We start from the raw sequence: 25,812 nt of genomic DNA on the forward strand, positions 1-25,812 counted from the left end.
AAGAAGAATCATGCTAAGGATAGCTCAGACAGGAACGATGACTAGAAAGGAACGTTTAATCATAAACCAAACCTAGAAGTTGATGGAAAAGCTCTAGTTTTGTAGTAGATTTATTAAAGTAGTGAGAAAAACCCACGTTTAAATAACAATGATGGATAATATAATGGAGAAATATCGATTTCCTGCTCCACATTATTTATTATATTAGTTAATATTATTTGCAATACACAATTAATTTTTTTATTCATAAAGGCTGGCAATTTTTGTTTGCAAAATAAATTATTTAATTATTTCTATGAGTTATTAAGTTACTTATGGAGATCAAAAGCCTAAATAATTTTTCTGAAATATTAACGTGTACGTTTTTATACTGAAGAATTTTACAAAAAGAATTGAAAATTGTTCAAATTTGTTAAATTTTTTTCTTTAGTTCATGACAATTTTTTTTTTTTGAATATTAACATTTTAGAAACATTTTTAGAAATTTTATCTTTTTAATATTTTTAAAATACAATTTTATGTATTTAATTAATTATTAAAAAATCTTGAAGAATATCATGGTTATTATTAATTGCAAGGATAAATTTTTTGTTCTATAAAAAATAATAACTACAAGATAAAGTTCATGAAATTCAAAGGTAAAAATGAGTTAGTTGAAAAAGAATACTGAGTAAAGGATAAAAAGAAAGATTGTATTATTTACGTGAGTTATTAAATTTCTTCTTGATGAGTTAACAGTATTTTTTCAAATATTTTTTAAAAGAATTTGAACGTTATTAAAACTTGAATAGACATGGTAGAAATTGAATTATAAAGTACTTAAAGTAGAAAAATATACAATATTTCAATAGATAAATAATTAAATGACCATAAAGAGATAAAAGTGAATTATTTTTTTGATAAGATAAAAAAAATAAAGCTGATTAAAATTAGCTCATACTTAAGCTTCGTCTATACTTTTGGGTCCATTGTTCATTCAAGTAGAGAACGAGTGTCAAACGAGACTTTTAAGCCTCCCCAATGTAGCCAAGTTCGTAAGTTAAGTGTATGCTTCAACAAACTAGTCTGTATCTTGAATGTGAGGAATAAACGATAACAAAAGGGGGAGTTAAAATGAGGAAAAGAAAGGGAAGGTTAAGGAATACAATCAAATAATTTACAAGATTACAAAAGAGTTCATTTACTTGTTTCATTCTTTTGAATTTTTTTTTCATAAAAAATTTTTTTTTTTTTTATTATTCAAGAAAACTTTTTATAATTCAAGTTTCATTAAAGTTGAATAAATACAAAAAATTAAGCTCTTGAACAAGTAGAAAGATTTTTCTTATATCAATCATTTATGTTGAGTCAATATAAATTTATTTCAAGCAAACTACATGTGAAGATGAAAGGAAAATATAATATAAACTAAATCCTAATCAAATAAACTCAAAATTTGATGTCGAGTATTCAAATTTATCAGAGTGACAGAAGGCTTTAGGAGAAAGTTTGTTCAGTAGCCAAAGTGTGCTAAATGTTAAGATGAAATGCCTGTCACTCATAATAAACTTGAAAAAAAAAAAAAAATATAAAATTATATGAGGTATGAAATAAAAGTCTAAATACAAGATTTGACAGATGAAAGCAATAAAATATAAAAAAATATTCATTGAAAATAAATATCGCGCGCAATCGTTAACGACATGCGCTCTTACATCTGGGTCATACCAAACCGCTCGACAACTGCCTGAAAATCCATCCCTGTTATAGTATCACAAGCTAGGTCAGGAAAGGATTCATCGATACCAAAGTATTTAAATTAAACCATGGGCTGGACAACATTACGCACACGAATCGTTAGTACAAAAGAATAATTAAATTATCAAAGTGTCTATGAAGTGTTGAATTCATTTCAAATGTTTATTTACTGCTGTGAAATTTATCTGACACAGTTAGTTTAACACTCTGAATGGACTAGCTCGCAGAATTATTTTTACTCTTATTCACTTTTTGCACACTTTATTTCAACTAATCAAATTTTGTGTTTTACAGTTATTATCATTGGCTTTGGTCCAGCAGTGTGTGTGATAAATTATTAAGAATTTTAATTGGTCAAAAGAAGAGAAAAATTGCTAAAAAAAATACTTAGATAAATATTTTAAAAAAGGTGTAATTGTTTTTTCAAGGCTTTTGTATTGAGGTTAACATCGATCAAACACTGTCATACATATTTTCAAGTGTTATCCAAACATAAAAGATATTTTAATCATACAGACAGCTGTGCTACAATTTAAGCATGTCTGACCATCCGCGGATTTATTCACTTGGCGCATGGTTGATACCAGACAGAAGATATATATCGTATAAATATACATATTATGTGCTGCTGTGCACGTGCAAATCTTCTATGACTAGATTTTCATTTGTAAGATACCGATTATTTTGTGTAGAAAGTTATATATATTTAATATTGCATGACTGCTATAATCTATGGTCTCATTAGTCATAGTCATTTCAAAGGATAGTTTCAATTCGCAATCTCATAGACATGCAACAGACTTGCTTTCTATATACAGAAATAAATCCAACCTACGCAATTACGATGCATTATATACTTGACATCAGGTGTAATCATTTGGTAAATTGCGTGAATATCAGCGTCTAAGGTAAATCTCATTCCACATCTTGATTGTTCATCTAATAAGTATTGCTTTCTTTCACTCGTGCTATCGTATAATCAAATCAAACCTTTAGTTATTTAAAATAACAATTTTTTTCCTTATTTATTTTAATTAAAACGATTTAATTAAAATTTGCATACAAATGATTGTTTATTGATTAGAAATTAATTTACATTTTTCATTTTCCTAGTAAAATTACTTTGATACTTTTAGTTAAGTTATTTAAAATGAATGAATAAATTAATTATTGGAAGTAAATTATTGAAATGCACTTTTAGGATTAGTTACTGATATTAAAGCATCGATGGAATAATTATGTTTATTGAATATTAATTTAGTTTCAAACTGTCGATAATTGGAGGTATTAATATCCAGTATAATATTCATTAAGAATTATTTACTCTCAAGAGATTTAATGTTTTCATACTCGCTGATCATAACAATATTTACACCAGAATGCTCTACAAAGCTTGAATATCATGATTTCATAGATATAACAATATTCCGGGTGTAATGTTATACACCGAGAAATTGATAGATATCATGAGTACAATCATGTGAAATCGCTGGTCCAGGTTGTTAACTACATGATAGTTACATGATAGCAAATATCATTCTATAATATCCAATTTAATTAACTAGAAGCTCATCTCAGCTCATAGGTTGGTTCAATATTTCGATAGGAAAACAATGAAGCGATAAAACAATATCAGCTGTACTTGATAGCAAAGTGATGAAGATATGATTGGATTGAAAGATAGGCGTTTATATTTAGAAATAGATAACGATCAAAAGATAAGAAAAAAAGGGTTTTTAGAATATCAGAGTTATCGATTTGAGAATTGGTATGATAGGAATTGGTGCTTGAAAGCAATGGAGAACCTTTTTGGTGACCTTCGCTAATTGTACAATCGATAATTGGAAAATATCCTCGTCTTTCTAATTAATTATGATATATAGTAGGATTAGTTATAATTAACAGCTTGATAGACATGTGGCATTTCATTTGCATATACATTTGAGATTGAAGTTATGGTAACTTGGTGTAATGAGTAATGTTGAAATAATTAGATATCCTATTCAGAAATGTTGACAAATTTACTAAAGCTTCTGGTTGGTTAGTTTACTAAAAGAATTTTTTAATTTGCAGAAAGAGTTGTTTGGTGCTGGAGACGTAGGACCAGCAGAAGGAGTGAGTAACAGAAAACTATCAAATGGATCAACTGGAAGTACGAAACATAAATGGCTCAAAGCCTTCAAAAGCCTTAAGACAAGTTCACCAACAACTCCACCAACTTCTGATAAGTAAGTAGCTTACTCTCGTCTACATATTTGTTTGTTAATTTCTTGGTATCCTAATGCCTAAATACCAATCAATATATTATAATGGCTTTTCCATCCTACTAATTTAATCTAAAATGTCTGTTGCTTTGCTCACACAAAGGCCAGCAAAACAGGCGATGTACCATGCAGTATCTACGGTTGTAGCCATGTCCAGGTAATAAAATTACTAATGGAGAATATTTAATGACTTTTGACAATGGTAGAATTTATCAATGAAATTTGTCTATACAGTTATTTCTGTTATTTAATTCAGATCATTTGATCTATTTTCATGCTCTGTTTGCAACTCAAGTTGAAACCAAATAATTAAATTATAATCTTTTGATTTTAAGTATTGAAAAAATTAATCTATCAAAGAAAAATGTTTATTGATCGACATTTTATTTCAGATAAATTGCATAAATTTTGATAAGGTTATTAAAAAGATTTTTCTGTCGAATGATATAGTATAATTTGTACAAATTATTTTTGAAATATCTACTTGAGGTCATGTATCACTACTCTATTGCTAAACTTTTTCATTAAATTTCGAAGTTCAAGATGAAAAAGAAACTGATTCTTACTGTAAATTATTTTAACTTTATAAATTTCATTTGGAAGTTCGATATCACTTTACAGCACTTACGTATATTTTTGTTGCAATAATTTTTTTTTTATTTGCGTGGCTTTTCAACCAATTATTGAATGAGTAATCTATCTAGGAAATGAACAAAAAAACTTGAGTACTCGTAAAAGTTTCAAGTTTTCGAGCAATGAGTTGAATTCTCAACAAAGTGTTAGAGATTGCGAACTTTTTTTTTTCTTGTATTAACTTATCATACCTTTTTCTTTCCTTTTCAAGAAAAAATTTGGAATCAGAAGGAGGTCACCAATGGCGAGAATACACTTATCGAAAGATAACACCATGTGATGCCTGTGGCCAGGTGCTACGAGGTCACAGCTGGCAAGGGCTCAGATGTCGAGGATGTAAGGCAAATGCTCATTCAGATTGTATAAATCTAGTGCAGCCAGCAAATTGTCCTAGTCTTGCACCAAAACGTAGTGGTGGTATTCCTCTACTTCGTCGTCAGAAAAATCCTCCAGCACCAGTCGATGACACTCCCTCCACGGAACAGAGTAAGTACATCATAAATTTAATAGTAATATAAAGATTCGATCCTGTATTATCCTTGCGTGACGTGAGTCCTGGGGAGAAACATACTGCTTCGCATCAGAAACTAGGGAGATCAAAATCTATCCCCAAATAAAATACGTAAAGGTTGAAATAACACTATTGGATAAAATTTAGACATTTATTTCAACAAGACGAATCGGCGATGAGGTTGTAGGATGCGTGTTTCTCCTCGATTATTAGATATTTATGAAGCAATTATTGTAGAAAAGTCAAATCCAATTAGTCTCTCGTGAGTTATGCTTTTTTTCAACAAATATCTATACACATATATGACTAACATACTGCCAAAAGGAAGTCATCAATCTGCATTAATGACTTTTCTTGCTATCTTTTAATTAACTTCAAAATATTCATACATTCTTTATTCATGTGTTTCTTTGTCTATATTAATCATCGTCAAGATCGTTAATTGAATTGTTTCTTTTTTTTTTTTTTTATTATTTTACGGTGAGAAATAATATTTCGGTGGGTGAAAATTGCTGAGTTAATATCAATTTGGATGAAAAACATTAACAGTGTGTTGGTTTTAATTTTCGAAATTTTTTTAGTAAATAATAAATTAATGTTGAGAAAGCTTTCTCGATAATTGCAAAATTCAGTTGATGAAAAAATATTTTTCTTTTTATGAAAAAAAAAAAGAATCATTACAATAAATCAATATTTTATTAATTTGAAAGCTTTGATAATTATTTATTGATAAAATTTTAGTTAACATAATAAAAGAATATTTTTTCCATCAATCTTAGTTTGATGACACATTACTGGCCGTCACGAATACTAATGACAATGCTTATAAAAAGAACCAAAGTCCCCTTTGTGAAAGAGAAAGCCTAGAGCAAACTGTTGAAACTATGCCATTTTTTTTTATCATACTTACTGACGCAATCCTAATCTGCTAAAAAACACCCCTTTTCGTGCTACAAGCAAAGACATGTTTGCACGCAGCAAAATTTGAGCTTTCCCCTTTATTAAAAGCAAGTCATTAATCATTACTTGAAGAAGAAGACAGAACAGTTGGAAGAGAGAAGGGATGAATTCACAAAATCAACCTAGAGGTTTATCAAAGTTTCAATACGTTTCGTTGTTACTTAAACTTGATGCTCTCGATAGGCGTTGATGCTACATACCAGGTGTTGAAGCAAGCGGGTGAGATTCGTGGGAATTCAACCAACTCACCACCCACACCTCCAACAGCAGATCATCTTTCCTCAGCTGGACCACCTTCGAGGACAATTACTTCCCATCCTTGCTCCTCTTCTACCTCTGGTAAGACACTTTTACCCAAGTACTAACATTGATATCTTTCAGATTCTTTCTACGTTCAAGGGACACGACTCGTTTATGCTTTTATTCATGCTTATAGTCAACATTTATCTTTCTTTTATACATTTTCTTCATCATTCTCATTGTTTCTTTGTCTCAATAGGCCACTAAGAAGATAAATGAGTAATCATGACTTTGATTCTACTGCCATTGGGGGTGAATTTAATGTATCACTTATTTTCGTCCCTCGTTAATGTCCAATTTCAACACTCGGATACTTTTATCTGACCTAAGGAATTTTGGGAAACATTTTTAAGTAATAAATACAATCTTCAATATCAGATTACGTACTTATTTCCATTAAACACCACTTTCAAATCATCTTTATTAAAATTCTATCAACTCTCTTATACTATTTAATATATTTCTTAAAATATCATCTCATTACTTTGCTTTTAAATTCATTTCAACACTCAGCTTTTATTCCAAAGCTTTTAAAACCTTTGAAAATATTTATTGAACCCTATGATAGTTGATTCAACTAACTGGAATGAATTAGTTTGATATGCAGGATAAAAAGTGAAAAATTCAAGAGTTCATTCATTTCTTCTGCTTGATAAGTTTGAGGATGGCTGAATACTTTTAATGCTTTTGGTTGTATCTTTCTTCTTTTTTGTCTTCTGATTTTTAAACGAGAGACCAGACAAAATTATTTTTGTTGTAAATTGGAATTGGCCAGGACGCGGAAGCGGTGGATCCACTTCAGGCACACGACCATTTGGCCAACCTCTGATTTTGATGGCTCAAGAGCCTTTCACCTCAATCTCGTCACCGAAGTCGTCCTCGACTTTGCGTCGTAAGCGCAACGTCAAAAAGAAACGGTGATAGTGCTTTTGTCCTTTTTTTTTATCACGTGATATTCTTATATACTTATATATTTTGTAGATATTATTCCTTATTAAAATAGCAATAAAACTTTCTCTTTAATTAGTGATAGTGATAAACAATCAAATAACAAGTTTCAGAACTTTTTACAACTACTAGATCAGCTTACGAAATTTGATTACTTGTAGAAATAGAAATACGTAATCCAAGTAGTCATCAATAGCTCCCTATGATAATATTTGCTCGTTTTTCCCGTAACTATAATATGATAAAATAAATTTTCCAATTCGATTAATTCAAGATCAATGATAGTAAAAATGAAAGAGATTGTAATAATTCCAAGAATAGGTAAAAAAAAGAATATCATTGTATATCATTGAATTGGATTAGGAACTAGCAGGGGAGGATCTTCTTCAGGAACACGACCCTCAGGCACGCCCTTGGTATTGATGGCTTCCGAATATCCTGAAGCAACGTCATCATTGCCAAAGTTACCATTCAAGAGACAGGCCAGTGGTAAAAAAATTCGATGAAATCCTAAATTTGAATAGCACCTGGTACAACAACAGAGGATAACGATCGTTCTAATTAATCAAGTCTAATTAATGTCGCTCTGATGCACATCAACTCTTGAAGGTTAAAAGCAGAGACCTAGTCTAACACTATTCTCGATTGGACCAGCCCTCATTTTCCAACCTTGGAGCATCCACTTGACCTCTACTCGCAAATGAGCTTCACTCGTTGTTCTTCATTTATATATGCTTTGCTTGGCTTAATAAAGCCAATCTTAATAATCATTATTGTTTATGATCTCTAAATTATATTGCAAGCACTCGATCTTTAGCGTGTAATCCGGAGAGTTTGCCGTTTCTTTCAATTCAGACTGATAATCAATATCAGGCCATGGATTATTCTCACAAAAGTACTATTGATTTTATTCTATTTATTTTCGAACCAATTTATGAAAGAAGATATCAGCAAGATTGTTTGTTAATTAATTAACCCTTTTCAAGTTAAGTCAAATGTTGACCCGAATTATAATTAAAAGTTTAAAAATAATTTTCAATGTATTTAAATACTTATTAAATTAAAAAAAAAAAGAATTAAATTGATATTTCTTAACTTAGAAATTAATTGTGTCAGAGTGATTGTATTCGAGTAAATTCTGTTATTTGAGAGTTCTTTGATTGAATTAGTATTTAAATGTAGAACTAGCATGAATACGATAAGGCAAGAAGCAAACAATAGGAGAGCAAACAACGTATATGATCTTCATTATTGTGGTCGTAGAATATGAAGGGGTTAATTAACTAATATTTCACTTCATTAATATCTGAATCAAATCTTGTTATCATGACATTTCAGTGTCTCGTGATATAATATTCACTGCCTAATCAAAAATCAATTACATACAGTGAAGAGTGTTCTTTTTAATTTTATTTCATTTAAAATGTCTTATTTATTTTGTAAATAATGTAAATAAAACAGTTTTCTCCTGAAGTTTATTATAATTTATAAATATTTTTTAAATATGATAAAAATGGTTGATGATAATTCATGATAATTATTGAAATTTTTAATCGAGTCGTGTCCTAAAGGATGTTTTTCTTTTCTTTTTTCATTCTTTCTTTTCTTCCTATCTCTATCTCTTTTTAATAAATTAATTATACCATGTGGCACGTAAGACGAGCTACGCGGAATTTTATAAATTTAATTCTTCTCTTTTTAATTCTATTTATCTCAATCTGACTGTCTATTTCTGTATCTGTCTATTTGTGTCTGTGATTATCTTATGCTTATAAAATTATGCGTAAGATCCAAATTCGTGTTCGGGGCTGATGTCGAACGTGCCAGAGAGGTATTGTAGTTGCTCGTAAAATAGTTAGTCAACCAAAAGGTTGCACATAGTGGATTAGAATCAATAGTCGAATGGTCACACCAGTCACCGGAGACTCATTAAAGTTCAAAATCTGACTGAACATTTAAAAATTCAGTTTTTAAAAATATTCATAATTTTTTCGTTTTTTCTGTTCATTTAATGGAATGAAATTAAAATTAAAATAGAAATTCAATCGAAAGTTATAAATAATTGTAGTTGAATGCAGTTAATTATTTTAAAAAAAAATTCGTATCGAACAAAATGAGAAATAATTTGAGTCTCCGGATCGGAATGATCAAAAAGCACGTTAGACGACATCAAGCGTCGAGCATCAAACGGAAGAAGGGCTGACTCATAATAGATATCATGAAACACGAAGCACCGCATAGTCCACAACGCCGTCGAGAGAGGTTGAATCTGCGAATGAAGAGTCTCAGCTTAGATTCTCCAGAGGGATCTGCCCATGTTCGTCATCGTCCAAGGGACTATTATATAACCCAGAAGGATGGAACCCCCCCAAGACGTTCAGATAGTGGCAGTATCAACCGTTTATGTAAGTGTAACAATTGAAATAATTGACAATTCAGTATCTGCATCATTAGATATTATCGCACTTGAATGATTGGCAATTTAATGGAGCATTTAAAATTAATTGGGGATTTTTTTTTTCTCAGCCCCTTGTAGTTCGGGTCACAGTCATTCGGTTCATGCCCGACAAGGTCGAGGAGCAATTAGAATGTCTAGCATGGAACTTCCAGACGACAATGACAAATCCTACTCATCAGCAAGTACTTCACCTTGTCCTTCACCCCACACGAACAATCAGAACCATTTGAATTTACCTGGCAAACGAGTTCTTCCTCCTAATAATCTTTACGTCGTTCTCTATAATTTTGATGCTCGTCACCGGGATGAACTTGATCTAAAGTAAGTGATGAATACATTTTTATATTGAGTAGTTGGAATTAAATAATTAATTTGTTGGTTCTTTTCAGAGCTGGTTATAAAGTCACAGTGATTGACAAGTCAGAAAAAGATTGGTGGAAGGGTAAATGTTTAGGTGGTAGAGTTGGTTATTTTCCTAGTGCCTATGTGATGAAAATCGAGTCAGGTCAAAAAACTCTACAAGTTACTAGGAATCTTCAATTATCAGATCAAGTGACGTTACTTCGTGATCAAGTGAGTTTTATTTTATTTCAATATCTCAGAAATTTTTCAATTAAATTTTTAAACTTTTTCCAAAAAATAAGAATAGAAAATGTGATAAGCAAGTGAAAGATTTTTCCATTTCTCAATTGTTAAAATAATGTAGTATAGAATGATGTTATAAGGTAAAACTTTTTCAATTTATTTTTATTTATGAAGTAAAATTCTTTGATAATAATTTTTTTTTTAGATTGTGATTCAAATCAGCGAAGAAGTGGATGGAGTAGCAATGGTACGATGTGCAGCAGATACGAAATCTTCCAATCATGTTACTGAAGAAGGTGATGTGAGATTCCGAGAAATTTTATGTCCTTTAAAATTCCTTCAGGAAGTGTGACACCAACCTTACAAAGCTAGTTATTCTGATTCGATTAACGAGCAGTTCAAGTATCAAACACCTTTAACGGACACAAGTTTAGTTATGTCAACACATAGAAATACCTCTGAGATGTATTATGACTGCCTTCAGTGTACCGAATACTGTCGACACACAGCGAGTGTTAAGGAAAATGAAAAAAACTACGACTTGTACAATTCCAATTACAACACAATTGAAAGCAACTATGATAACGACAAATATTATGGTAAAAGTAGCAAATCTCAATCACGATTTGTCTTAACGAATTATTCACATTCGTATCAAAAGTCTGAGTCTTTTTACCCGCAATACGATGACATTATTTATCAAGAGAAAAGGCATACAAATAGAAGAAATAAATCATCAAGTCCAATATCTTCTGTAACGCCTTTGAGAAAAAGATCTTCTTTAGCTCGACCAGTACGCATTTATGATTCATCATTGAATGACAATATACCGATTAAGTTGTCAGATTTTTCAATTGACGAACGGTCTAATCCTGGAGAAACGGCCTACTATACTGGTGGATTACCATTTGATGATCATTCTGGTAGTGAAAGTGGTTGGCCTATTCGCCTTCGACTCGAAGAGATTTTTGAATTGACTTTATCACGAAGTAGAAAGAGGAAACGAGTGAAAACGCGAAAGAAGAAAAAAGTGACATTAGCTAGCAAGCACACTCACTTTAAAGACACAGAGAGGCTGCTCAAAGTACTTAGCATTAATAATGTGGACCAAGATTGTAGGTACAATGTCAAACGATGTTCCATCATGTAGAGTCTTGCATAATGAAGAGAAAAAATTACTTTTGAAATAGAAAATATCTTTAGAGTTGAAGATTCATTAACCGTCACTTATTTTTCATATAAAATTGCTGAATATTTTCATCAGCAAACTATTTATGAATCATGAATAAAAATTTAGAGCTTTGGGTAACTATAATTGCAAGATGTCAGTAATTTTAAGTATTAATACATCATGAGATAAATCATTTTTTAATTACTTTTCTATTTCAAAATTGATTACTTTTCTTCGGTATAACAAGAAGTTATACTTTCGTTACAAACTTGATTGTAGTAAAAAACCCCGTCGTCAACTGCTCTTCCTCCTTCCTACTTTTAGCTATTATCCCAACATTTAAGCGCATTTCGATCTTTTTCAATTCTATGACTTTAGACAACTTTTATTTCTATATAATACATGTTTTTAAAATTATCAAAAATTTATTTTCAAGATATTTCATATGAAAAATTTATTGACATAAATATTTTTACGGTTTCAAATCTCTTATAAAATTTAAATCGAACATGTGAAACATTTACCTATATCAGCCTATAATGAAAAGCCGTCCTTTCATAATTGAATCTTTGTCTAAATAAAAGAAGAAACTATGAACACTATTTATTTTATTTTTTGAAATATTTATACCAAGCAAGACTTTGTTACTGCTATATCTATACAACAATTACATTACATTCAAGCGTAAAAAATGAGATCATGTCACTCTTGAAGCATAGATAACTCTGGATTATTATTTTCAAGTTTCATAATAGCTTGTAATTTCCTTTTAAATTTTATTTTTATCATCATAGTTTTTTATTTTTTAAATTATTGCATCTGTTTTTATAAAGAACAATTAAAATTTTCTAATATTAACCATCACTTAAAATTATATGAATATAGTTTCTTCTTCAAAGACTACGTTACTGCTTTTAATAAATATTAAATATCTCTAAAAATTGACAATTGAATTCTGGGTTATAAATCATAAATAACGAACAATTTAATCATCAAATTATCTGCCAATTTGATTTATTGCCACCGATTTATTTAATGAGTAATATTGATTTCGCGATAATTATTGACCGCATTTTGAATAATTAAGAGTTTTTCATCTAGCTAATTATTTCCTACTTGATTCCCATCTCTTCCACTTTCCTATTAATGATCCATTACTGCTCGTGGTGAATTATAATGTCGAGAGCTGTTGTGAGAAAGATCGTAATTGCGAACAAAACTCCCTTATAGGATTTAGGAATATGTCAAGAAGATGCGCAATATCTTATTATTTATCTTGTTGACCAAATTAAATAGATAAGAATATGAAAAAAAATGTTATTCATAATTATAAATAATTATAAAGTATTGATTATACAACATGTTATGAGTGCCCTTCTCCTGAAAGTTTATTAATTATTAACTGTATCAGAAATGTAAGCTATTCCAAGTACCACGCCCAGTATTTTCTAAGTATTAATAGAGTGTATTTCACGGTGAGCAACTCAAACTTGAACAGTTTATTTATATCAAATGTGATGTACGTGTTTTCATCGTGCATTATATTGTTTTAAAGTTTTAGAGAAACTTATGAAAAAAAAAAAAAGTTATATTTCATTGAGAATGAAGAATGAGTATTCTCCATACACCAGTGTACTAAGCCACCGAGTGCCATCTTACATTCTAATAATGTTTAATACCAAGTCTAGTCTGTTTGCAAAGAACCTTTGGTACACAATCACACAATGTCTTTGTTTCAAGTGAACCTATTAAAATATAGATTGCACGGAAATGTATGATGTACATATGTATTATGTTACAAAAACATTAAATGCATTCATTTCATTTATTGAATCCTTATTTATACTTAGTATTTTAATTATTTTTATCATTACTTTTTTATGTATAACTTTATCAGAAAATTAAATTAACGATGGGGAAATTTCTTCCCAGTATAATGACCATTTATATCATCGGTAGACAGATTCCAAAAGGCAACTTCTCCAAGATTAGATTTAGAGACGTAGTTAGCTTTATTTCATATAGATACAGAATTTTCATATGCAATCCACATGTATTCCAAATTTGTTTTTAGGTCATGAAATCGTAGTTTCCGTAACTTTTATTATTGCTCAAGAAGTCTTCAACAACTTTAAATTTATCAGTTGGGTTTTCTATATGATTACATACTTGAGTGTATAATGATAAACCAGAAGTGGCAGTAAGTCATCATTCATGGCTTGGACCATCTGCTTTAACTGGGGATGTTGCCTCAATAATCGTTTTTCTCAGTTTTTATGTACGAGCAAATGTTGGGATTCCAATGATAATTTTTCCCCTTGGAACATTAGGAATCAACCACGATCTGTAGGATATATCGAAATGTTTTATTACTATGTTCGAAAAAGATTCGCAATTTCAAATATTTACTTATTTTACATCTTCATAAATACTTAAAATATTTTAATCTTATATTTGGGGCGTTTTTTGTTCTGAAGATAAAGTGTTATCTTTTAAAATAAAATAACTTCTCTGATAATTTTTTATTTAGTAAATAATCTAATTTTTTTTAGTACTATAGGAAAATCAATTGCTCAACCCAAAGTAACATTTTTACTTAATAATTCTGTTTATTAGCCATTAAATTTACAACGTAAGTAATTTTTTTATATGAAGAATTGCATTCTTTCAAGCAAGTTTAAATTTAGCAGCACTAGTGATTGGAAATCGATTTCCATCACAAGTACCATGCACATCATCGTTCGATAAATCCCAAATGGCAACACCTCCAAGTCCATTTTTTTTTGCAAAAAGGGCTTTGTTTTCTGCTGAAACATAACTTTCGTATCCGATCCATATACCATCTTCTTGACTTTTAGGATTATATGGTCGGTAAGCATAGCTTCCGTAGCTATTTTTATTATTTAAATAATCATCAATTTTAATTAGCGAGCTGGATTTATCGTTCAGACGGTTGCATACTTCAGCATATGATAAAAAGCCAGGAATAGATGAAACTACACCTTCATCTCCTGGACCATTAGCAGCGACTGGTGGAACTCCACTACTACGTTGTGAATCAGATTTACCCAGCTTCCATGTGCGAGCATGTGTTGGAATTCCAATAACAATTTTTTCGTTGGGAGTTTTTTGATTGGTCCAGTAACTAAAAGTTATTGAAATATAGTATCCAAAGGTCTTTAATTAAAATTGAGAAACGAAGCAAAATTTTAACTAATTATTCACCTTACGTCATTATGAATACTTTGTGTTTTGAAATTATCTCTACTATAAATTGGTGCCGGGTAATCAGCGGTTTCAGGGTTTATGTCAGGAGTAGCTTTATCAAAAGCCATTAAATGAATAGCATCAAGACTTTGTGCTAAAATCTTTGGGTCGTAATACGCTTAAAAAAAAGGGGAAAAAAATTTACAAAACTCGTTTCTTGATGAATTTGTTGACGGAACTAATGAGTAATAGTATAGCTGTCTCAATCACTCACCAGTAACGTTGACATGTGGCAAAACTGTGAGTGTCAGTGCCTTATTTTTTTGTTTCAACAGAGAGTTAAGATCCCAAACCAAATTAGAAAAACCTTTTCGATGTTCTGCTACTTTTTCATCTTTAAAAGCACCACGTCCTATCCAACTTTTAGCATAATTTACAAGAGACGATGTAAGAGAGTTTTCTGACTTTTTAGAATCAACAGGCGGGAATTGCCAAGCAAGATCAACACCATCAAAATTAAAGTCTGTTACAAACTTAATAACTGAGGTGATGAAGTTATTTCTTGTTTGAGACTTTTCAACCTAGAAAGTTTATTAATTATAATTTTACGTAAACTCTTTCATTGTCATTTTAATTATTGATTTAAAAAGTTAATTAATAACAAATTATTTACCACTGTTAAATATTTTTCATAATTCGAATCAGGGTCAACACCTCCACCAATACCCAAGTAAACTTTTAGAGTAGGGAAACATTTTTTCAAATCAACAATATCTCTATACAGACCTCGACTAGAGTCTGTTTCAATTTTAGGTTTTAAAGAAACTACTTCATAATTTCTAGAATTAATTCCGGCAGAATTATAGATTAAATGAGTGCAAAGACTCAATGCTGGTTTCAAGTCCATTACATTTACTTTTGCTGGGCCTGTAAATAAATAAAAGTTTATAAAAAATAGTAATCCTAATGCTTTGAACAAATCAAAAAAATATATACCAGATCGTGTAAAAGAACTAGAATTCCAATAGCAAACAAATTTGTCAGGAGTGAATGCTTGATCAGCAGCAATTCCAAGACGAACCACAAGTCCGAGAAAAATAATTCGTATGAATTGTTTCATTGTTTAAAATAAAGATAGCTATTCAATGCAGAAATTTTTTCAGTTTTGACTGTGGAAAAGTTCTGGATTTTATTTATATGTTATGAATAGTAATAAAATAAGTGATAATTGGAGATAGTTAAATCTAAATTATTTTATCAATATGACTCATAAGACAAAAATGAAGAAATAATGATTTTTATTGTATATTGTTGACATTGACAAATATTATTACATAAATTCTATAATTTACCAGCAAATATAGTATAAATGATAATACATATTTATAAAAATATTTCTCTTTATCAGCTACATAGAAAATAGAAAAATATCTTAAAAATGTTGTAAATATTTATTATTTGATCGTAATAAAGATTAATAAATTATGTTTTAAAAAATTAAAGCTTCAATTTAGCAGCACGGACGATAGGGAATTTATCTCCGGTGCAGGTTCCACGGAAATCATCAGTAGACAAGTCATAAATAGCCACTCCACCGAGACCTTTGGCCTTGGCATAACTTGCTTTGTTGCCAGCGGTGTCTGGATCTTCGTATCCCACCCAGATACCATCAGCTCCAGTATCAGAGTTGTAAGGTTGATAAGCATAGCTGCCGTATTTTTTAGAAGGATCACCCACACGTCTGAGACGTCCCACAGAACTCTCAGTAAGACGTGCGCATACTTCTCCATAAGATAGAAGACCTGGAGTAGTTGTATGAGGTCCCTCAGCACCTGGTCCATCAGTTACAATTGGCGGCACTCCAGAGATTGCACTATCTGATGTCAATTTCCACGTGCGGGCGAATGCTGGAATACCGACGACGATCTTTCCACCGGGAGTTCCATGTTCCAACCAGTATCTAAGTGATAATTGACAATATTAGATAAATATACCATTTCTGGGGAATAGAAATCAATTTGAATTTATTGTTTGTTATATACCTCACGCTTGCATCTACGTTGTCTTGAGGAACTCGATTATAACTCTCATAAATAGGTGCTGGAAAATCAGCTTCTTTAGGATTTCGTTCAGGTGTTACTTGATCGAAGGTCATCAAATGAACAGCATCAAGGTTGGGTGCTATTAGTCTAGCATCATAATAAACTGAAACCACAAATACAAAATAAATAGAAAATTCTTGAATAAGAATTGATGAAAAAAAAACATTTCTTTCAAATTAAATAAAAGTTCGAGTCATTCAGGTGAGTAAACAACCAAATTGACATCAAAGCAGTGAGTTGATAATTTAATTTAATCCTAATTTGTATTCATTCCATTGCTTCATTTCGAATATGTATTTGAACATTTTATTATACTTTAGAAATGATGACGTACCACTGGCATTGACATGTGGCAAGACTGTTAGAGTAAGAGCCTTGTTTCTAGTTCTCAATTGAGCCTTGAGGTCTCGTACTAGATTAGTAAAACCATTGCGATGTTCTTCTTCTTTTTCATCTTTGAACTTGGAGACAAATGGTTTCTTAATAGTATGCCAAATTTTTCCCCATGTGCTACGGTTCTTCTTCACTTTAACTTGTGGGAATTCCCAGGCAAGGTCAACTCCATCAAATTCGTACTCGGTAAGAAGACGAACAACTGATTGAATAAATTTACTTCTGGCTTCCTGTGTTTCTGTCTACATAGTAATATTTTAATAATTTGTATTCACATGCTCTATGTATTTGTATTTTATTATTAAATAAATTTCTTACCAAAGTTAAATATTTGTGAGTTTCTGAATCAGGATCAGCATTACCTCCAATGCTCAAGTAAACTTTAAGATCTGGGAATGTTCTCTTTAATTGCGTAACAAATTTGTAAAATGCATATCCAGCACCGGTGTCAAGATTAGGATTCAGTGGAATAGCTTCATGACTATCAGCGTTGATACCCGCAAAACCATAAATCAAATGAGTACAAAGGCTTGCTGCTGGTCTTAAATCTTCAACTTGGAATTTTCCAGGGCCTATAGATAAAATGTAATTAATTAACCAACACAATTAAAATGTTATATGATGCTTAGTTAATTGATTTTTTAAATTTGTAATCAAAAAATAATAAATTGAAAATAATTTTTTTACCAGGACGTTCAAAGGATGTTGAATTCCAATAACAAACAACTTTATTGTGTTCATGAGGATCAACAGCTGCTCCAAGGTTGATAGCGAAGGCGGCAATTACCGCAAAAACCAACGTCTTCATTTCTAATAATTAAAATGAAACAATGAGATAATTCAAATTGATTTTAATTAGAAAAATAATAACGTTGACAAGTAATTTTAAAAATAATTTTCTAAAAAGCAAAAACTATTATTTTACACAACAAATAGCACTAGAATTAATTTTTTATTACAAGTTCCAACGACTGAATTTTTTTCTTACCGTACACTTCAGAAGAAGAATACCATCTGAAACGAGAGTGTCCACGATCCAAAGACTAGGCAATAATACCTCAGAAACCTGAGAGGAGTGGGGATGGTGATTATTCATTACGTCAGTATGAGTTTCAATTGGTCCACAACATCTATTCCTCCAGACATCATAACAGAAGTTTTGAATGTATTTGTTGAATTCAGAGCAGAGTTTGGAATGTTTCAAAGAGTAACGGAAAAGAGAGAAAGAGAAAATGATGAGGGTGGACTGAGAAGTAGATAATAGACTCGTGTGTAATCAGAGCAGCCGGGTTTAGTGATAGCATGAGATTTACACGAGGGTAAAAGTCAGTGGGTCTTGCGATCTTGAATAAAAAGAACTTCCCACACTCTTAAATCATTCAGTATGATAAGAAAAAAAACCCAAACAACGTAAAAAAATTAAATTAATTATCCCATTTTTTATGATAATACTTTTCGGAGAATGTTTATAAAATATTGAATGTTTGTTTTTTTTTTCTGCAGGAATTTTAAAATCTCTGATGGGTAAATATTCAACAGCTATCTATAATTTCATTTACATATCGAAAGTGTTTTTTGAATCATTGTCAATACAACCTCAAACGTCGAAAACAAATTGATGTCTTAACGGAGGTATTGATCACGAGGGTCCACCAGTGTCTCATCAGTATGCAAATAGTTTAGTCAATTCCAAGTCAAGGATAACATGACGACTCACACATATGCAGTCTGTTAACTCTCTCCATCTTTTTATATTTGCTAATTACCATAAGGTAATTCTCACAAAGCTCTTGTTGATTTCACTAATCTTGCAGTGACTCATTTTGGACGTAATACTCGACATCTTGTAACTTTTTTCATTTCCTTTTTATCATTTTTTTATAAAAACTTTTAAACAGGTTTCTTTTTTTTTTATTATAAATACTTAGAAATTGAGAAATATTTATTGATGAATTATCAAAATATTGTTTCATTAAATTGCTTTCCAAATTTTTTGTTATTGTATTAATGATGATAATCATAATGAATGATTTCTAGAATATTCGTCATCTTGTTTACTGTCATCATGAGCAGTTCATTTTTACGCGAAATTTATTATCCATAAAAGTAACTTTTGATAACCTCAGAGTCAGATACATTTAGTACGGAATAAAATCACATACAGACATGAATTTCCAATAATTAATATTGTTTCAACATTGATTCTAAGCAAAATATATTTATTTACGTAAAAAAATCACGATTTCAGAGAAATCATTTTTTCAAGAGGAATAAAAAGAAAAAAAAATCATCTTTATCCGAGTCTTTCATCCATTAATTAACTAATAAGAAGCTTAATAATGTTTTAATTCCCCTTCAATTAAATAATTACCTGACTCTCTACCTACGTTAATTTTTAGAGCTTCCTGCTTCAAGGACAGATAATGTTTGTTATTTTTTCATCATATTGGGGTAATGGTAAATACATTGGCAATATTTACAAAAACAATTGTGAAAACGACCTGATATCCAATCATGACAATTTAGAAAGGTTTCACTAAGTAAATTAACGAAATACATCATAGAAAACATTATTGATTTATCTATGTTCCTAGTTATCACATTTTATCTTCGTAGCTGAATGTTATTTATGTTTAATTCATATTGAAGCGATTTATGACATCTAAATAACAGCAAAATGGGCTTGCGAGTTAAATAATTGCTAAAATGTTGAGGGGAATTAGATTTGATATCGTCTGGTTTAAGTATTTTATTATATAATTCTCTGAGTCATGTCTCAATGAAACGCAAAACAAACGCGTATGTTTTTTTAAATAATACTTTAAGTTGTGGTTATTATTAGTCATTCCAATCTGTAATAATATTATACTTTGTCAATTATAATTTTCCTTAATAATTGAATTGGAAAAAAATCGACAAAAACTGAATGTTATTCATCTTTTATTATGAAAAAAAAGTTATTTACAATCAGGTTGACTTTCGTAAGGTATCTATATTTGTAAGGAATAATAAATCATGTTCATAATAATAATGTTTCTTATTTTTTAGTCAGTTATTCTTGATCTTGTTTGCAAATCGTTGACAATGAATAAGTACATATGTACGTGAGTGTTGTATGCATATTATATTCAACGATTGCGAATTGTAACGATTGAGCCAACGGCTATGTTATAGATAAATATTCTTGACAATCTAATGTGTTTTTTCAAGGACTCAATCAACGTGATAAAGTCTTATAGGCAAGTGCTCGTAACAGTCGAATTGCAACCAGTTGAAATATTTGATCAATCAAATTTTCATTTATCTGTTTATCAGTCATTTTAGAGCTATATAAAAAATACTGTCTATATAATTATCTCTCTGATTATTACATTTTTTTTTAATCATAATTTTCACTAATGTTAAGTCATTATCACTATAAAATGAGAGCATATCTCGATTGTAAGAAGACTTGGTAAAATAATATGTATGTACAAGTGAATCTGGCTTGAGCTTCGATCCATAGGAATGTTAGCCTTTTACACTTTTACAACAAGTCCATTAATTAATCAAATAATTTTCACTCATTTTTATCAACGCCGTTGTTTTGATATTCAAGTGGATCGTCTCCTTCATCTGAAATTTATTTAATATTGAGTAAATATTTTATTAAACAATTGTCAGTTTGTGAAATACAAATAAAACAATTATTTATTGAATAAATTATTTCTAAAATAAATCATATTGATCTTATTTACCTCCTTCTTCTTCACCTTCTTCTCCTTCATCTAAATTAATTTCGCTATTCTTTTGAGGAATATCTTTGTTATAATAATCATATTGATCTGCATTGCCAGCGTTTATTGCTTCTTCGAACCTTATGGAGATAAAATAATTATAACATTAATATTCACATTGATAAATTACTACCATAATTTCTAAGCGAAATATTGTAATGAAAGTAATCGTATATCATGTCCTGGAGCAATAATTGAAACGAGTTTATAGTGAAAATGTTGATACCTTAATGTAATTTTGTGATAGGTGATGTATAATAATTTAACTATTTAAATTGATTCTCAATAACTTTGACTGGATTATAATCTGGTATTTAATTAAAAATCCTACAGCCTATATGTAATGTTCAAATTAAATAAAAAATTTATAAACAATAATCCTTTACTATTTTTATTAAATAAATGTTCAGTTAATAAGTTAAAAAAAAAATTTAATAAATAAAGTAATGCTTGTTTTACTTACTCCACTTGTTTTTTTAAGTTATTGGGTTCGTCCCCGATCTCTTGAACACCCGGCTTAACTCTGTAAGAAAGAGGATTCTCTTGTCCTCCAAGGATCTGATCAGCCACGTGCTTTATACCCTCATGTCCGATATTGCCAAATACTTTCTGCTTCTCAATATTTTTCCCTTGTTTATTTTTACCATCATCCACTGGGGATATTCGATCAGGATTCGTTATCTTTAATTCTTCTTTGTCTAATTTTGGATCAACTAGCTTTGGAATGGGTGGTACTCCTTCAGGCAATTTTCCTCGTGAAACTGATTTCATGGGAACAACTACGTTAGGCAATTTATCAGAAGTAGTTGATGATGAATTCATACTAGATTTTGTTGAATTCCCAATGCTCATTTTTGCTACAGTAGATAGAGAATTATTCTGAAAGATAAAAAAAAAAGTAGCTCATAAGAAAGATAATTTCTTAAAATAATATTCTTTTTTACAGTGCTTTAGAAAATAATTATCAACTACCATTATCTAAACTAACATTGCAATAATAATTTACTTACACAAGTCTTTGTGATAATCAAGCAAGCAGGAATACACAATAGAAATGATTATATTACTTTCCATATAAATTAAAACTACAAACTGGAGTGTCATGCGTAGATATTGAGTTAAATGTCAAATCAGAATATTTAAAATAATTTTAAAAAGTATTTTTTTTGTCAATATTTTAATAACAAGTTATGATAGGAGCAGATGGCAGTAAATATATAAATTGATAAACGTTAATAAACTGAGAGAGAAAAAGGGTGCGAGTTAAAAAACAAAACGGTAGCGATTAAAAATAATAACAGTTTATTAATTATTTAAGTAACACAGAAAAAGTACAGGCACATTTAAAAGGCAAACGTATATTCTATACGCGTTAATTTGGCTAATTACAAATTATAAAATAAAAATAGTTATATTAGCACTAAAGATATTTCATAAAATGACTAAAAATAAACAAATGAATAAAAATAAAATCATTTTAGCCAAAAAAAGTTGTTGATTATAAAAAAAAATATAAACTCATTAAAAACAGATCATAGTTTAATAGTTATTAATGCAATAAAAATTATGCATTATAATTATGATAAAATGTTAGCACTAAATGAAGATAATTTATTGCAGTTAAGCATTTAAATTGCCACATCATATTCCTCTATAGAATTATTTACTACTGATAGTTCAAGATTAAATTTATTCGAATCCCGACTAAATATTATGCTTGCAAGTACTTTCTATGTACAATTAAAAATTCATGTATTATTATCTAAGTTATGATAGTTTTATTTTCGATACTTTAATAAAATATTTTATCATTACCTATTTTGTTAATAAATGCAATCATTATAATAATGATTTTATATTTAATTAAAATTGCAATCTTTTTTTTAAAAAAATTTTTCTATCTATTATATTTATTATTACCAAATTCATAATGGTATTTTGTTAAAAAAAAAATATATTTAAACAGCATTCAATATAAAGCTCTCATTTCAATATAATGAAATTTTTGTTAGATAGAATTTATTTATTTAGCCTCAGAGGACTTTGGATATTTCGCTGTTTTTCATCAGGTAAAGATTCATCAGGACTTTGAGCTTTTGTATTCTCAGAATGATTTTGCATTGTTGATGAAGGTTTTTGATTACCCGAATCGTTATTTTGAATTGGACCAGGCATTGGTAATACTCCATTAACTACATTGTTATCATTATTACTTTCGTCTAAGTTGTCAGATTTCATTGGTTTTTGAATTGTGCCTGACATCTTATTATCATTATTATTTTTATTACTATTGATATCATTTAGTACATATGGAGGTGGTAAAACTCTCAAGTGACTGTTAATTTCTTTAGCATCAGCAGGTACAACAATACCATTCAGTTGAATAAATCGAACATTACTTTCACCATCATTCCCTTCCAGATTTTCGGCAGATTCAACTATCTGTTGTCTGCGTGGTGCTTGAATAGGTTGAGGACTGTTATCCACGTTGTTACTCGGTTGACTTACCTGTTGTGGTTGTTGAGATGATGACACTGCTGGGATGCTATTTCCACTTGGTTTTTTCAGACTTAGTTCAGCTGCAGGTTCTTTGGATTTCAAATCAGCAAAGTTTACACTTATGTCTTTTCCTTTACAAGATAGCTAAAAAGTAATTATAATAAGTATGATTAATGAAAAAAAATCTTCTTTTGTAAAAAAAAAAAAATAATTCAAAAGAGAGAATAATGAAAATTTTTGATACAAACTTTGGATTCTTCAAGTTCTCTCTGCAGTTGGAAAACTTCTTTTCGAAGATGTTCAACAGTATTATCAGTATTTCCAGTATTTTTAAGTAACTCAGAATATTTTTCATCTACTTTTTTTTTATCTATTTCTAACTCGATATATTTATTTTTAAGATGCTCCAAATTTTTATCTTTTTCTTCTTCTTTTCTAAGCTTGCTACGAAGATCTTGTAGAGTTGATTCAAGCTTATTAGCCTCTTCTAAAGCTCGCTTTTGCTCTTTATCACATTCATCGCGCAAATCCTGAATCTCTGATTGTAAAAGTTTGTGTTGCTGTTGTAAAGACTTGTACCTCGACAATGCTTCTAGACTATCTTTGTCCCTCAAAGACTTTTCTCGGTTTGCACGCTCTTGAAGTTCACGCTTCGCTGCTGCATTTGAATTTTTTTCTTCAGCTAATGATTTTTCTAAGCGCACTTTGTACTCAAAAATGACTGAAATATTTATTTATAATTATAAACAAATACTAAAAATAATATTTATTTTTTTTTTAAACAATTAGTTGGTATACCTTGAAGCTGTGCTGCTAAAGCCTCTTGTTGATTACTACATTGAATATTAAGGTCTCGTAGTCTCGTCATCTCTGTGGTGGCAGTTCGATAAAGAAATACTAGTAATATTACAACAATCCCACAACCTCCATAGACAGCTAGACGGCCGCCACGGCCTCTTCCGAGCCGGGTGCCGTTCATTGCTGCAAACATATTGTTAATATTAATTTAGTTTTTTTAAATAAATAAAAATTGAGAAACAAAAAACAAAAGATTGAAAATTAAAAAAAGATTTTTTATCAAAAAATTAAAAAAAAAAATAATGTCCTTAGATGTAAAGAATAAATTTAAATTTACCTTTTTTTTTTGAATAACTTACTTTTTTAGAGCACAATTCAACACTTTTTTTGTTATTACATAGAATAATGAGAGAAAAGCTAAAGCCAAATATAGTACAATGGAATATGCAATAAAATAAATAGAAATGTGTTTGTCGAATAGCCTTTCGTGACATGAACTTATGATCATGTTTGTTTTTTATTGAGGCTTACTTGTCCACGTATGCAATTACGTATTTATATCTACAAGTGTACAATATAATATTGTATGTATCATCGTGGTCTTGAAATGTCTATACAGTCTGTATATCTCACTAAACTTGATTAAATCTGTTAGTAAGCTGATTGTCAATTTTGACGCACGTGTATTAGATTGTTTCGGTTGAGAAGTGTCACTATACCTTGTTTCGAATAATTGTTTGAGATCTTCACAACTCTTATTACTCAATTAAATAGAATACAAACACTAACAAGACAAACCATCAGCATTGAGATGGTTGAAAGTCAGATAAGTGAAAGTTAAAAATATTACAATAATCACGGTATTACTTTTGTTAGAGAAAAAGTAAAGGGGAGGATCATTACTTCACCAGTTAATTGTAAAGTTTACAGTTAATTGAAAATTCTTGGACAAATATAGGTTTAATTAATTTAAGTTGTTTAATTCAATCAATTTTTTGTACACTAATTAAATTTTCTCAATAATGAATAAATAAACATTCGATAGTTTCAAATAGAAATTTGTTGTCCTAATTTATACATACCTTAATAAATTAACAGATTGATGTTTTTTAACTCTTCATCCTTACCATCCAGGTAGAAAGGGACGACGTACTTGTCGTCTCACTGGTCCAACTTGTACTTTATGCACCGGTCAAACCAGATTTTCGTGAGTTTGTGATCAGAATGAAAATGTTGTAAAGAAACTCTTCAGGTTAGAAACACTAAACTGTCGTGTATCATAACTGAAGTTGTCGATAATCACATAAAATCGAATCAACAAACACAATCGATAGTTTTTTTTTCAATAGTTACTAGCCTTAGAATTTTTTGATTGGTTGTTAATTTTTAATTAAAATACCGCGAAAAACAAAAACCAATCAATTATTCATAAACATATTTATTAAGTTGAATTATTTTTTAATGGCCACA

At 29.9% G+C, this 25,812-nt stretch overlaps 5 protein-coding genes across 11 annotated transcripts in view; 2 read left to right on the plus strand and 3 right to left on the minus strand.

Moving 5' to 3' along the window:
• The window catches only part of LOC118068449 (uncharacterized), a 28,018-nt gene extending 17,236 nt beyond the window's left edge, over window positions 1-10,782 (plus strand). Inside the window, exons 7-14 of one of the 5 annotated variants that reach the window (XM_035085869.1) lie at window positions 3,811-3,965; window positions 4,105-4,158; window positions 4,846-5,120; window positions 6,289-6,444; window positions 9,567-9,758; window positions 9,880-10,132; window positions 10,201-10,384; window positions 10,602-10,782. In XM_035085869.1, coding sequence (XP_034941760.1) covers window positions 3,811-3,965; window positions 4,105-4,158; window positions 4,846-5,120; window positions 6,289-6,444; window positions 9,567-9,758; window positions 9,880-10,132; window positions 10,201-10,384; window positions 10,602-10,748 — 1,416 coding nt within the window. In that variant the 3' untranslated portion in view covers window positions 10,749-10,782. The remainder of the gene's footprint in view (window positions 1-3,810; window positions 3,966-4,104; window positions 4,159-4,845; window positions 5,121-6,288; window positions 6,445-9,566; window positions 9,759-9,879; window positions 10,133-10,200; window positions 10,385-10,601) is intronic. The other 4 variants (XM_035085876.1, XM_035085901.1, XM_035085892.1 and 1 more) reach the window with 4 other exon arrangements.
• Window positions 10,749-13,391, plus strand: LOC118068535 (uncharacterized; the record flags this gene model as incomplete). Its single annotated transcript, XM_035086011.1, has 1 exon — window positions 10,749-13,391. A coding segment is annotated over one exon (798 nt), but the record flags the coding sequence as incomplete, so codon positions are not given.
• Window positions 13,392-14,151: 760 nt separating this feature from the next.
• Window positions 14,152-15,929, minus strand: LOC118069064 (chitinase-like protein Idgf4). The gene is made up of 5 exons (XM_035086921.1): window positions 15,771-15,929; window positions 15,448-15,701; window positions 15,049-15,355; window positions 14,793-14,952; window positions 14,152-14,712 (listed from the first exon to the last, which is right to left on the minus strand). Exons 1-5 carry the CDS (start codon window positions 15,892-15,894, stop codon window positions 14,235-14,237), a joined length of 1,323 nt encoding a protein of 440 aa, XP_034942812.1. The 5' UTR covers window positions 15,895-15,929; the 3' UTR covers window positions 14,152-14,234.
• Window positions 15,930-16,202: 273 nt separating this feature from the next.
• LOC118069755 (chitinase-like protein Idgf4) lies at window positions 16,203-18,398 on the minus strand. The gene is made up of 6 exons (XM_035088073.1): window positions 18,258-18,398; window positions 17,957-18,079; window positions 17,588-17,841; window positions 17,211-17,511; window positions 16,817-16,979; window positions 16,203-16,734 (listed from the first exon to the last, which is right to left on the minus strand). The coding sequence occupies exons 2-6, from the start codon at window positions 18,075-18,077 to the stop codon at window positions 16,272-16,274; spliced, it is 1,302 nt and encodes a 433-aa protein (XP_034943964.1). The 5' UTR covers window positions 18,078-18,079; window positions 18,258-18,398; the 3' UTR covers window positions 16,203-16,271.
• Window positions 18,399-20,288: 1,890 nt separating this feature from the next.
• LOC118069739 (Golgi integral membrane protein 4-like) lies at window positions 20,289-25,607 on the minus strand. 3 transcript variants are annotated; one of them, XM_035088043.1, is made up of 7 exons: window positions 24,680-25,123; window positions 24,343-24,525; window positions 23,793-24,265; window positions 23,554-23,688; window positions 21,509-21,924; window positions 21,007-21,125; window positions 20,289-20,884 (listed from the first exon to the last, which is right to left on the minus strand). In XM_035088043.1, exons 1-7 carry the CDS (start codon window positions 24,834-24,836, stop codon window positions 20,829-20,831), a joined length of 1,539 nt encoding a protein of 512 aa, XP_034943934.1. In that variant the 5' UTR covers window positions 24,837-25,123; the 3' UTR covers window positions 20,289-20,828. The 3 variants fall into 3 exon arrangements, with proteins under 3 accessions (XP_034943934.1, XP_034943953.1, XP_034943944.1); XM_035088062.1 differs by having other exon boundaries at window positions 20,294-20,884; window positions 24,702-24,844; XM_035088053.1 differs by lacking the exon at window positions 24,680-25,123 and adding an exon at window positions 25,425-25,607 and having other exon boundaries at window positions 20,296-20,884.
• Between the last annotated feature and the right edge of the window lie 205 nt (window positions 25,608-25,812).

The sequence above is a fragment of the Chelonus insularis genome, unplaced genomic scaffold (genome assembly GCF_013357705.1).
Source record: "Chelonus insularis isolate UGA/USDA-ARS -01 unplaced genomic scaffold, ASM1335770v1 contig_128_pilon, whole genome shotgun sequence".
NCBI classification, from domain to species: Eukaryota; Metazoa; Arthropoda; class Insecta; order Hymenoptera; family Braconidae; genus Chelonus; species Chelonus insularis.